Here is a 14,104-nt window from a genome sequence, read left to right on the forward strand (position 1 = left end):
CCGCTGAGCGGGCGGCGGGGCGGATGCTGCCCGACCCCCGGTACGCGGGGCTGGGGGTGATGCTGCCGGGGGGACCCTGCCCGCTGCCCTACCTGCTCCGGCCGCCACCGCCGCCTCTGCCAGCCCGGCGAGAGGAGCGGAGATGCTGGGTGAGGCGGGAGGGGCGGGGCGGGGCGGGGCGAGGGGAGGCGGAGAACCCACGGCGAAGGGACGCGAGTGGGTGCGAGGGGCCCGTTTCCATCTGTCTGCCACCTTTGAAACTCGCAAGAATAATGCAGAGGCCACCTCTTGTCATTAAACATGGACTGCCTTTAGCGAGTCTGAAGGTTTTGGAATAATTAAAGCAATTTTGAGGAAACTTTTGTTTCTGCGACTTCCCTGGGCGCTCTATTTAACAAACACTCAAGAGGTGCAGGAGCCTGCAAGGCAGCGATGCATCCTCCCCCGGTGATGCTCCTCCCTTGGTAGAACACAGCTGTGGCCGTTAGTCCTTGCCGAGTCTTGGATTTGCCTTACGTCGCCTTAAGTTTGCTCGAGGTGTTTCACAGCTCGGATGGAGTCACGTTCTGCAGACCCTTCATGTTCTGAAGGAATCAAGAGTCTGAGCACTCCCAGTACCGGCCTTCGAGAGGCACCTCTGCAGGTGGGAATTTACCTCCCTCACAGAGAGTACATGGTGCCACCAGTTGTCTTTTTCATAGCTTAATCGCTATATTATCATACAACACTTAAACAACCTCTCCTTTTACTGGTGATTTATTTCCTTCAAAAGTCACTGCATTTTTTGCTCACATTTACATGTATCAAATGTAAATGAAGCCCCATAAGAAATTAAACAGAAGGGTGCTCTTGCTTTTCCATGTGATCTGTCCTAAACTGAGAGGCTCTGGGCCTGGCAGGTCTGCTTGTGGACAGAAGCAGAGCTCTTGGCACCTCCAAGAACCTTAAATGAAGACCCCTAATGGGTTTAAGTTATCTCCAACACCAGGTAGAAGTGGCTGATGGAAGACATCCTGAATCATAGTCTTGGACTTGGACAGTTCTGTCTAAATCATGCTTTAGGTAGCTAATGAACAGGTCAAGGTCTTAGACTCTAAATTTATAGACGCTTTAGATTAGTCAAGGATTCATCTTCCTTTGCTTCTCTTTATCATTTTTAGTGATATACAAAGCAACAATACATGTGTGGAGGAGGAGAGTGTCTACTGAAAGCTCTCCAGAAAAAGACACTGAAAAGATTTGTAGCTGAAATAACCACACTACGGGGGGGTTTTGCTTGCTTGTTTTGGTTTATTCTTTTTCCTTTCTAGCCCAATTAAACATTCAGCATTCATAACTGTGATTTTTCTAGTTCTTTTCAGTCATGTGTCCCCTAGGGCACAACAAAAGACATTTCAGAAGTTATGCAAAAAACCTAACATAGCGATGTGTGTCATGGCATTCACAGAAATAGTGATTACTGTCTAATCATCCAATTTTCTTTGTTTCTTTAGACTACACATTTTAATAATGAAAACAGAATTATCTCACATTTGAGTATATACATCATATGTTTCTACCCACAGACTAGTGGTCTGAGAGGTACAGTAACCCTCATCACCTAGACTGGCAGTTCTTTCCCATCTCAGACCACGTGCAGTTTGCACCGGATCCTTGCTGCAGTCTCAAGCTACAGACATACTTTGCATGATTAATTTTAGAAATGTTATGCTCTCATAAATGTGGAATTGTGTCATTTGACACTAGTGTTAACAGACGAGAAATGTTATTTGCTGCAGGGGCACTAGCTCTTGGGGATGCTTCTGTGTGCATGGATATTATAGTGAATAAGGTAAAATCCAAGCTGAAGGGTTGTCGGATTTCTAGATTCTACAATATATGTTATTTCCTTCCTAGATGTTTTTATTACAGCTATGTCACTTTTCTGTTTCTTATTTTTTTCATACAGAATCATTTGCTTTGGTTACTTTTATGAAAGAGGAAAATATTTTGTCACTCATTAATAGAAAGTTATAATGGAAACATGATGTTAATGCCTAAGCAATGTCCTAGTATGCCTAAGCAATGTCCTATTGAATGTTTTCTATTATCACATTTTCTGGTTTTACTGTGATTTTATAATCTTTTTTTTTTTTTTCCCATTATACATTTTTTTTTAGGCTGGACAAAGCACCAGTGAAGGTGCAGGAGGGAAGGAGCACGCAGCACCACGTGCCGTGGGATACGCAGAGCGAGCCGCACGCTCCGGTGGTAACACAGCTGTGACAGCTCGTGTCTCCCCTGCCATTCCCCTGGCTGGTGCTGCGCATTGCGCCATGTGATCTCAAAGCTGTCTTAATTCCCTCGTGATCATCATGGGTCTTTCTGCTCCCTTTGATCCATCAAGGCAGTGAACCTTTCTGTGACTTTGCCTCTCTCTGGGTTTATGAGTACTTCTTCAGATGTCACACCAAGGAGCAAAACTCTGCCTCCAGTTATTAAGAGCACTGAAATATCCTACTTGAAGTATCTCCCAAGGCAAATTTCTCTAATAGATAGCCAAAATTAATTACCTAGACAGTTATTACATTAATACTAATGGGACAGCTTACGTTTTAAGCTTGAAAAACAGCAACTACAAAGCTGTAGTTCTCTACAAAACAATTTATATGTCTATTACCTGTATTACCCGTTTAGTCTTCTAGTAATGCAGGGGCAGGGAGTGTTCCCTCTGCTTAGAAAGAATGTTTTAAATCCTGTTTCCTAGTCCTGTGTATTTTATTATGATTGTAACAATGATGTATTTAAAATTACAGTTGAAAATATTTCAGTGAAGGAACTCTTAAATAACTTGATAATGGATAAAAAAAATACTGTTTTAAGTGAAAACATTTTTCTGTGTACTTTTAAGATTAATGTGCAAACTACTTCTGTATCATAATTCCTTAGCTGTGTATCTACTTCTTAATTATGTTAAAGAATATCAGTTACTCGCTCACTGTGTACTGTGAAGGGCAGCAGAACCTTCCTGATGAATTACATCTATTTACTTTTGTATATTGAACGTGAAATGTTTCAATGTGAATATATCTGAAAACTTGTACTTGAGTATATGTATGTACGTATGGAAGGGGCACTGCCTAGTTATTAAAATCAGCAAAGGTTACACTGAGTGGGCTTCTCACCACATTGTTTCAGAACGCTGCACCACCTCATCTGCCACTGGGTAATGCACACAGCAAATCCTGACACCAGAAAAAGCAAAAGCAAGCAGAATTATTTGCTCTTGATTGAAAGCATCCTATATCACACCTGTTTGCAGTCAGTACACCTACCTGCTCATCTATATTCATCTGAATGGAAAATCTAAAAGTATATCATTACTACACACAACAAAGGTTCATTATATACAGGAAGCAAAATGCTTTGTCAAAGCTCCTCCTGCATCATTCAGATCCTGATTTTTTTAACTCTGTAGTAAGTGTAACAGGCAGTTTTGGCTAAGTTTTCTGGACTGAAATTTTAATAGTCCACATTCCACTTGATCTTTTCCATTTCAATTCTCTAAGAAGTGTTAAATGTATGACTGGCTAGGCTCAGATTTATCAACTTTGCCTGAGAATCGAATTTGACTGAAAAGAACAAAAAATTAATTTCAAGCAACTTGAAAAAAAATGCTGCTTTCCGCTGTGCAGACCCTCTGGGTTCTACCCCTCTTCTTTTGCACTGTGGCCAGATAAACACATTTGGAGAACAGACGAGAGGGTCAGGATACCTTGGGCAGTCTCACTTAAGAAAGTCACATAAATCTCCAGTCTGTAAGGATCTCTGGAGTTTTACTTCTCTAGGAATTCTTTAGGGATTCAGTCCTCCTGACTCTGCCTAATGTGTTTTGAGATGGCCTGGAGCATCCTGTTGGCCCTTCAGCTGCTTTTCCAGGATGAGACAATCTTCTGCACATCTTGTGTCACACCAACCAACCCCCTGCAGAAGTCTGTGATTCCCTGGGGCATCCTGAGTGGCCCAAGGCCTCTGCGTGTGGACAAAAGAATTCAGCCTTAAATGTCTATTAATAGCCAGTGGTGGTCTAAGTAATTAGAGAGTGGAACCCAGAAACCATTGAGCTCTCCCTGAAGAAGATACCTATGGCTGCTTCACTGCACAGCTCCTCAGGCTTCATTAACTGTACTTGCTAGGAATGAGATTCAGCTACCTCAGCTTCTGGTGCCACCTGAGATGCCCTTGTATGTCCTGCCTGGCCTCCAGCTCATGCTGCAGAAGGATTTTCCATAGGTCTTGTGTCAGCCTCATCTAGATGTCCTAGATACCACACAACATCTCAGATGCCACTAGACAACCTACATTTAAGCAAGTGAAGCCTTAGCTCTCTGAAATGGGAGCTTAGACACCTAGCACCCACGTAGACACCTGTATTTAGGCATGTTAAATCTCCCATCAATCTCAGCCGTAACACCCTCTAATATGAACTAGAACAGAGCCCTTTCTAGTTGTGATGTTAGTATTACCGTCATGGAAATACATCATCCAGAGAATGCCATACATAAGACTTCTATGAAACAGCTTCAATTTGCCTCTTGTACCAGGCTTATGTATTATTGTGGTAAGTATTTGGTTTTCATTGTTTCTTGAGGATATATATAGATTGGATATACATTACTTTGATCCTTGTTGTTGCTCTTACAGGTTAAAGTAGTAACTGTCTGACTTTCGCCTTGTTTAAATGCTGATGCTATAAAGCAATAAAAATCTGTCTTTTTACATTTGCTGGCAACTTTCTGATCAAACAAATCTTGGATTTATAGTTTTCTGTAGATAACGGACATGGGTTTGCTGTAGGGTGAGAAAATTAACCTCCTCCACCAAGTCTAGAAAAGCAGCTCCAGCCTTCCTGATGTAACCCGAGGGCTGCCCAGAACAGCAGCGCAGGCAGGCAGCCGTTCGGATGTCACAGGATGAGGTCTTGCCGCCCACAGAGGACAGCTGCAGGCCATGCGGCACACATGGCCGCCCCGTTGCCGCCCACCTCCACAAACTTCGACGCCCGGCAGCCTCTTGCACAGGCGCTGTCTGAACACGGGCAATGAACGCCTGGGACCGCCGGCAAGGCTCGGTTTCTCACGGATTTGCTTCCCTTCCTATCAGAAGGGTTTGCTTCTCCCCTGTAAGAGAGGGCGGTGAGAGGGGGGTCTACGGTCGCGGCCTGGCTCGGCCCAGCTGCCACCCTGCCGGCTCCCTGCGCCCCGCCGCCGGCTGGAAGCAGTCACGGGCCGGAAATGAGGCGCCTTCCGCTTCCCCTCCGCCCGGGAAGTAGGCGGGCAGGGCTGCGGCCATGCAGGTCTCCAGCCTCAACGAGGTGAAGATCTACAGCCTCAGTGCCGGCAGGAGCCTCCCGGAGGTGAGGGGGCAGTGGGAGGGCCGGGGCCGCCGAGCGGGACGAGGGGCGCGCTGCCGGCCGGGCCTCTCCCGCAGCCAGTTCGCGGCCCGCCGGATCCCGCGGCAGGCGGGTTTCGGAGCGTGTTGGGCGCTTTGGGCCTCAGCACCGTCCCGGCCGGAGCGGCTCACCGGGCCGCCCCTTCTCCGCATGCGCTTGTGTTGAGGGTGGGGGTCGTGAGCTAACGCCAGCTATAAGTGTTTTTTAAGCTGAAAATGCAGTTTCAATGCGCGCATCTCTAGCTGTAGGTGTGCTGTTCCACAGACCCCTAAAAAACACTGCTTCGTAAGTTTTCTTGACGTGGCATGGTTAAACTTACCAGTGGAAATCTTAAAATTGTCAAGATAAAAAGAATTAGCGGCCTAAATGTCTTATACTTTTACATTGGATAAACTTTCCAATGGTTCCTTTATGAGTAAGGGGTTCAAGACTGATTTATATATTTTCTTACAGTGGCTGTCAGACAGGAAGAAAAGAGCTTTACAGAAGAAAGATGTGGGTGAGTTTTCCCATCACAGAGCCCTCAGTAATGCTCGGCTGCACATACACAACATGCAGGTCCAGAAGGAGATGCTTTACTGACTGATACAAGGGAGTTGTGGCTCATATTTTAAAAACTATAGAATTAAAGCTATAAATGGTTATGGCTAGAGGTCATACTTCAACTTTTTACACAGCTTTATATAAACAGGATATTACCAATATTGCATTAAATTTCAGGCGTTAAAGATTGAGGTTGTAGGTTATAAAGAAGCATGACAGATGAATTCCACATGTAGCTTATAATAAAGTCCAACTATAAACTCTTTTGTGTGTGTTATGCTTGTCTTAGGGTGCAGGAACATCATAATTGTTAGCCAAAATAAAATACAGCCATTTACATATAATAAGAAGTATTGTGTAAAAATCTCAACCAAGGAAAGATGCATAGGGTTAACAGGAGGATGGAATATATTATACAGCATTTTAGTTGTGTAAAATGTGTCATAAATATTTGCTACTACATTATATATTAATTTGTTACATACTTACCACCTCAGAATAGGTGTGTATTGTGAATGGAGGTAGCCTGCATCTCAGGATTAACAGACTCTATTAATCTGCGTATAGCGTCTATTAGTTAGCCTTAAAAGAAGATCTTTATATTTTAAAAGGTATTCCCTATATGCAATTAACTCAACTTGCTTTCATAAGAGACCATTACAGTTTTCTGGGTTGATACAACAGTGCTGCCTTTAAAAAATAATGTATTTTCTTTTTTTCTTTATAGATATCCGTAGAAGAATTGAACTTATTCAGGACTTTGAAATGCCCACAGTTAGCACAAAGATTAAGGTATCGAGAGATGGACAGTATATTATGGCAGTTGGTGAGTTAACAAAGTGTCTCTCCGTAGCAGAGGCCAAAAGTGCTAGAAAATCTTGATTGCAGAATGATTTAGGATTTCAGGTAGAATTGATAAGAGTTTATTTTTAAATGTTGCAATGAACAGGGTTTTGGAAGCTTACTCTCAAGATGTGATAGAGTGGCTGTCTGTAGTGGTATTATGAAATGCTTCTTTTAGAATGCCCATGTTCTTAGAATCTTAGATTGGTTTGGGTTGGAAAGGACCTTTGAAGATCATCTAGTCCAACACCCCTGCACATTTATAATACAATTAAAAACTAAACCGTTTTTAACTGTATTATAAACAAAGTTCTTAATTATTTTTATTATATGTACATAAATTTGCTTTAGTTAATTTCCTAACATCATTGATGATTTTTTTTAAAGGATGGACGATAATGCTGCATTTTATAACTGTCAAAGCAGGATCCAAACATGAATACTTTAGTAGGCATTTATAGCGTAAGGAGACGTGTTCTTTCAGACTTACTGGAAGGTATTAAATTCTGTATGATGTATCTGGTAAGCCTACATAGAAGTAGGTTGCTTTCAGGCACCAAAGACAAAAACCAGGCCATAAGGTTATGTTACTAAGAGGCAATCGCAGAGACTTTGGTAAGATCAGAATACTTATAGTTGAAATGCAGTAAAGCCTGTATATGTAAGCCATTTTATTTTTTTAAATGCTTTAATGTTATCTTTTAATTTAATTTTTTTAATTAAAGATAAAATTACTTTTTTTTTCAGGAACTTACAAGCCCAGGATCCGCTGTTTTGATACCTATCAGTTGTCCCAGAAATTTGAAAGATGCTTAGATTCTGAAGGTTCGTATAAGCTGTGGACTTGAGGAGAAATTTCCCTGCTTGTGCTGAGGGGACAGAATGTACTTTGAGGGAACATAAGAATCTAGAGTAAAACATGACGTAGTTTTTATCTCTGAAGGAGGAGGAAAAGGGAAAAATACAAAGTTTTTTCCTCTCTTGGAGCGGTGTGAGGAGTGTACTTGAGCCAGTAAGCATGGGCCTCAGGGAGTGAATGTGGCTGAAGGCTGCACTCTGGGGAATGTGGTGTGGCTGCGTAGTGGCCAGTTCTCCCTTCTTTCCCCTTCTGTGAAGCAGTAAGGTAGGAGAGCGCGCTGTGGTTGCGCTATTGTTGCTGAAATGAATTCTCACTGTTTTCTCACTGGAGCCCAAGCTCAGTGAGTTACAGGGTAAAGAGAATTCCCTGAGAGTGGCTTGTCTGGTTTGTTTATTTTGGTGTGTTTGTTTGTTTTCTTGGAAACAAGGTACATAGGGATAGATGGTAGCATGGCCAAGGCCCTAATTACACCTTTTTGCTGCTAATTTGGAAGGAGAACAACTATGGTGAGGAAAGGAAGGAGCCATCCAGACAATGAGAAAGGGAGAATCTGCTGGCAGTTAGACTAGGGGAGGAGGTCAGAGCTTTGAGTTTAAGGGTGCACAGATTTGGGGAATGGTGTTTGTTTCTTTTTTGCTGTTGTTGTTTTGATTTAATTTGTTTTTTATTAGAAGACTGGGATGTTAGAAGAGTGATGGCTGAAAACTGGGATACAAGGGTGACCAAAGCGATGAGGGGATGAGCATAGAATGGTAGAAGTCGTAAATCATTACGGAAGAAAGAAACTGATCTAATTGTGATGTGTGTGAAAGTGATGTGAAAAATAAAAATTGAGAGCTACTGAATTAGGTCAGGAAAAGGAGTAGTGCATGCTGGTATTTCTTTACCCTGTACCTCAGGACTGCAAGGAGTCACTTAGGGTGAAGGGGTGGTGCTACAGCCTAGTAAGAGGGGAGGTGGTAGGGGCTGGAGTTCGGAAGGGCTAGAGGGAGGAAGGTATGGCAAGAGTGAGACCTTCCTTAAAAGAGTAGGAGTCATTGTAATAGTAAATGCTTGCTGGTAATTAGAGCTTAATTTAATTTTTTATTATTATTATTTTTTTTTTAACTGGCATTTACTAGACTGCAAAATTGTGTTTAATTTGAAAAGTAGCGTAGGGTCACTTCAGGTAACTTTAAATGAGCTCCCGCATTTAAATGGAACCGATTTAGCTAAGCAACTACTCTCTAATATTCCCAACCCAGCTCATTTAAAAGTAGGCAAAGTTCAATACGTTGCAGTGTTCAGCATGGATAGAAGCTTTCAAATTTGTGGTTTTTGTTTTGAGTCTTAAAGCTCTTTCTTGTAGAAGAGCTGACCCCTTAGAAGGATCACACATGCAGGTTTGTGCGTAGTATGTCTTGAACTTAGGTCATTTTTTTATCATCTTTGATTACCAAAGATTGATGGACCACCCACTCACTGCAAACCATCTGATTAGACCTCCTCCGAGTCATTAAGTACATGGTTGAACATTGTGTTGAGGAACATGTCAAGTATACAAGAACAATAAAAAGATTGCAAGATGCTTCATATGTTTCTAAAGTTTCAGAAAGCTACTTAATGTTTTGCAAATAAAGTTCTATAATTAAAGATTTTATCACAATGCCTGCATTATGCGTTGACACCTGTGGGGAATACTTATATGACTAAAGGTTAGCATGAGTGTAAATGTTTTCAGGATTTATGCCAATGTTTGCAAATAAGTTTGCTTACTTAGTTGACTTAAAATTCTCTTGCTCTCTCCTCTAGTGGTTACGTTTGAGATTTTATCAGATGATTACTCCAAGGTATGTTTAATGTTTTCAATTTATAAATGGAAAAATGTGTATATATTAAAATGCATTTTCATATATAGTAAAGGCAGTCAATCAACACAACTTTTGGAACAGAAAAGTTTTTGGATTTTTTTAAAAAGCAAACAGGATAAGTATTGTTGCTTGTTTTCATTGTCTTTTTGTATTATAATTTGCCTTACCACTTTTAAAGTCTTTTGTCTGTAGTAGAGAAAAACTTCAAATAATGATCTATCTTACAAACAAAATAATGTGAAAATGGAATTAGTTATTCTTTCTAGGATAACGTTTAGTCACAATTCCTTGTGACAAGTGATACACAAATACACCCTAGGTAAGTTAATAGTCTGATTTGTCAGCATTGTTGTAGCTGTGATGATTATAAGTGTATGAATGAGGGAAAAATTGTGGAGAGAAGTAATGCTTTTTTTTTTTTTTTTCAATGAAGTGCTATACCTAGAGAAAACAGTTGAGTTCTTAGGACCATCAGCCATTTTTTAGGCCCAGTACGGATACTGCTTTTAATTCTGTTTAACACCTGGAACAGTGTTTTTATGCTTGAAAGTTCATCTGTTTTATTACATGAACTGCTGCAGCTGGAGAAGAGATGTTACCTCTTCCTGTAAACTTTGATTTGCAGATCGTCAAGGTGTTACATTCCAAATTAAATATGAAACTTAAGCATTTAATTTTGCTGATTTCATTGGCAAGCCATAAAAATATTGATTGAAAGGGGACCTTCAGATGTCACTTAGTGCTTGAACAGGACTATCAAAAACTGCAAGCATGGAGGTTCCACAGATTCACTGAATAAATTGTTGCAATGCTGCGCTACCTCCTCGTAAAGAGTTTTTTTCATTCCTGTCTATTCTGCTCAGGAAATCTGAAATTTTCACTGTTGCTACTGCAAAGAGTTTGACTCTTGTCGTTTTTGTAACTGCATTTCAGTTGTTGGCTGCTGTTAGATTGTCCTATAGAGCACTCTTTGCCTGACTAAACAAGCTAAGATTCATCCAACCTTTCTTTGTAAGTTTTGTGTCCTACCACTTGTCTGTCTTGGTAGCCCTCTTGATGATCTCAATATGCCTCTTGATTTGGGGCGGGGGGCAACACTGGACACACTGCCTCGTGCCTTAGCAGTGCAGGGAAAATAGCTTCTCCCCAGTCTGCTCCTGCTCTCCTCGTAAGGTTACCTTTTGAGGCTTATTTGGATTTTCACTGTGAGAGCACACTGTTGACTTTCATTCATATTGATATGCATAAGGCCAGTTACACTTCTGTGCTTTCTTAAGTTTTAGACTTGAAATAAGTTTCAGACTTAGGAGAGAGTGTATCTTTTTCTTTTTTTTTTTTTTTTTTCCACAGCCTTTTGCAAAAAGACATGTATTCCTACTTAGTATTTTTGCCACACATTGGTGGCTATGCTTTTGCTACCCTAAGGTGGTAGTTTTCTGGTAGTGACTGAAATAAATTTAGTATGAAGGAAAGACAAACATGATTTACAGTGAGTTGTATCCACTGCTGATGAAAGAGGGCACAAGTATCTTCAAGTCCAATATTGTAGAAATTCATCTTAAAATAGAAAATTATTAGAGGTAAGGCAATCATTAGAAGAATATTTTTGGTTGCTTTTGGCAACTATCAAAAACTGAAATTTTCTTGGAGGTAGAGTGGATGAGAAGAAAATTCACTTTTCTCATTGAAAGCAAACTGCACCTTCTGTCTTCCTGGTAACAGGTTTTTGATGACTTTCTGGTAGTGAACTAAGATAATGCAAGTTAAGTGTGGTTTAATTTTGTGTTCTTCTTGTAGCTTATTTAGCTTCTGTGTTGCATGAAGATGCAGACATTGCTTCTTTTGCAATGATGACAGAGAAAAGATTTAATCTGGGCATTGTTTCAAAAAGATACTTAAAGAGCTCAGCTTGTTGTAACCCTCCAGTTAAAAGCATAAAGGCGTTAGGCACACAAAGGATTGATTGGTGTGTATATGAAAAAACATCATTGTATAACATCAGCTGTGTGGCTGCATCTGTAATCTCGTATGAACTTGTAGTTACACTTCTGAAAGATGATACTCTGTTTGGTCTTGGACCAAGGTGAAAAAGTCTGTGAATAACACTTGGAACACTAGGGTTTCTGATATCGCAAAAAGCATAAGTAAGGGGGGAATTTAATGATAAATAGACACGAAGTACTGCGCAGGTCAGTACTTTCTTCGTGTCTCATAAGGGAGAAATATACAGATATATAAATAAAAATGGCAGATTGAAAATAACTTTTGTACCTCACCTCTCCTTTAGCTTCTCATCCTTACTTGCACTGCCAACAATGTAGTGCAGCAGTAGGAAATTTAAAATCTTCATTATCTACTGCTTTTAGAAGATGCCTGGACTATACATACTCTGAACTAAACTTTTCTAATCTAAGCTAAATAGGGATGAGGCTTAGAGTCAAGGAGTTAGCCTGTGATTATCCATATAATTTAATTGTTTGCATGCATCGTGGCATGAATTTGGGCCAGGCCAACTGTTCCTCCATCACACAGTGCCTGGGCACGGTTTGAGGTACAGCATGAGTGTAAGGGATTGTGTGGATGGTGCTGTCTCTGTTCGGAGTGGGCAGAATTTCTTCATGCGGATGTGAGTTGTGCTGTGTTAATTTGCCATCAGGACTACAGGGGCAGGTTCTGGCCTATTAGATTTACTAGTCTAGATCTAGCCTTCTGGTAATGCCTCTCTGTGGGCCATTCCAGGACTGAGATGTTTGTCTAAGTTTCAGAAAGAAACAGTGTACTTAGTCAGTTGGCAAACAAAAACAAAATGCACAAGGGTTGTTGGTGTCACTTATTGGAACATTACTGTGCGTCAGGATATATAGTTGTGTGCTTAGTACCTACTGACATACTGGTGTCTGCATGGCACTGTACCTGGAAGAAATCATTAACTCTGGTGTCTAAAAGAAGTACAGGTGTTAATTTGGGTTCAGCGTAACACAGAGGTGACTATACCACTTCTGGTTGCAGAGTGATTTTCAGGGTGTCTTGTGAATATTAATTTAATGCTTATTAATAAAAGTCTTTGTGGCTAGCAAGAATGATGAAGCAGTAGTTAATTCTACCTATTTTAATAGAAGTTGTGATAAACCTGTGTGAGCTTAGAAAAAAAAAAAACCAACCACTAGAGTTTGCGTTGTAAGACAACTTGAGGGGATTGTCATCTGCTTCCATATGTATCAGTGCTTTCTGTTTTATTTTCAGATTGTCTTCTTAGAGTGTGGCAGGTTTGTGGAGTTTCATTCACAACATGGACATTACTACAAGACGAGAATACCAAAATTTGGAAGAGATTTCTCTTATCACTATCCATCGTGTGACCTGTATTTTGTAGGAGCAAGGTATTGATTGTGTGGATTATTTTGTTTCACTTTTGTTAGCAGTGTTTTCCAAAAATAAAATGAACATTAGAATACCATGAAAATTAAAAATTGGAAGAAGTGACAATTCCTTACCAGTTAATAGTGGAGACTGTTTGTGAAGAGTGGAAAATGTGGGAAGACTAAGATTAATTCAGTTTCCTGTAGTGTTTTGAGACTTTTATTTCTTTGATTCTTAAACCAGGTATATCATGGATTTGCAAATTTGTTATAAAAGTGCAATTCAGTGTGTGGTTTTAAGAAGTTATTAGCATTCAAGTAAGAAAAATTAAAAGTTTTCATAACTTGTTGTATCCTGGTTTGTGTTTTGTTGCTGTTGAAGTGAGTCAGATCGCATAAAATAGTTAGAGTTTGTGAGAATACATTTTGTTGGAAGACCTCATTTTATTTTTATTATAGGTAAAATTCAAGATGTAACGTAGAAAATTAAAAGATCTTAGAGAAAGGAATTAATGCATCTTTTCCCTGGAAAAAGAATAACTGGTACAATATTTCAATATAATAAATACTTTTGGTGAACATACACATTTTCCTCAGTATTTTTTACCCTGAAGGATAGATATGTCTTGTGCTTTAGAATGTGAATTCTGAAAATTGTATATTTCGTAAAATTAGGCTGCCCGCAAGAATCTTTATAAATCATCCTAACTTATAACAATGTTTTTCAGTATTTATAAGAGAAAGGAGTAATTTTGGATTTTTCCTTTGTAGTTCTGAAGTATACAGGCTAAATCTGGAACAAGGAAGGTTTCTCAACTCTCTGCAAACGGATGCCTCGTAAGTTATCTGTAATGCATGACATCTATCTGTCTTCTTTCCACCAGGTGGAAGCAAACTACTAGCATGCTCGCTGTCGGTACTGTATCTAAATACTGCCCAAACGCGTTGTAGAGTTGAAAAGGAACATATGCCGAGTCTGAGCCTCATTTTATGTTCTGTAGTTCTTTGTTCTAGTTTTTATGTTTTAATTGAGTTTTCTTTTGTGAATATTTTAAAATTGCATAATATAGACTTGTAATAGGTATTATATAACTTGATCTTAAGAGCATTTCATTAAAACTGTGCCATTATTGCTCAATTTAGCCATCATATAGAGATCTACCCACAGGGTATGTACTTTCCCAGACATGTCTTTGTCCTTCTACTCTCAGAGTAGCCC

At 40.1% G+C, this 14,104-nt stretch overlaps 1 protein-coding gene across 1 annotated transcript in view; it reads left to right on the forward strand.

Annotated features, from left to right (window-relative positions):
* Nucleotides 1–5,309: 5,309 nt before the first annotated feature.
* The window catches only part of NOL10 (nucleolar protein 10), a 52,860-nt gene continuing 44,065 nt past the window's right edge, over nucleotides 5,310–14,104 (forward strand). The window contains exons 1-7 of the mRNA XM_086745155.1: nucleotides 5,310–5,395; nucleotides 5,885–5,930; nucleotides 6,702–6,800; nucleotides 7,565–7,642; nucleotides 9,468–9,505; nucleotides 12,770–12,906; nucleotides 13,657–13,722. Of these exons, the coding sequence (XP_086601281.1) occupies nucleotides 5,330–5,395; nucleotides 5,885–5,930; nucleotides 6,702–6,800; nucleotides 7,565–7,642; nucleotides 9,468–9,505; nucleotides 12,770–12,906; nucleotides 13,657–13,722 (530 nt within the window). The 5' untranslated portion in view covers nucleotides 5,310–5,329. The remainder of the gene's footprint in view (nucleotides 5,396–5,884; nucleotides 5,931–6,701; nucleotides 6,801–7,564; nucleotides 7,643–9,467; nucleotides 9,506–12,769; nucleotides 12,907–13,656; nucleotides 13,723–14,104) is intronic.

Source organism: Chlamydotis macqueenii, chromosome 3 (genome assembly GCF_036417535.1).
Source record: "Chlamydotis macqueenii isolate bChlMac1 chromosome 3, bChlMac1.mat, whole genome shotgun sequence".
Lineage (NCBI taxonomy): Eukaryota > Metazoa > Chordata > Aves > Otidiformes > Otididae > Chlamydotis > Chlamydotis macqueenii.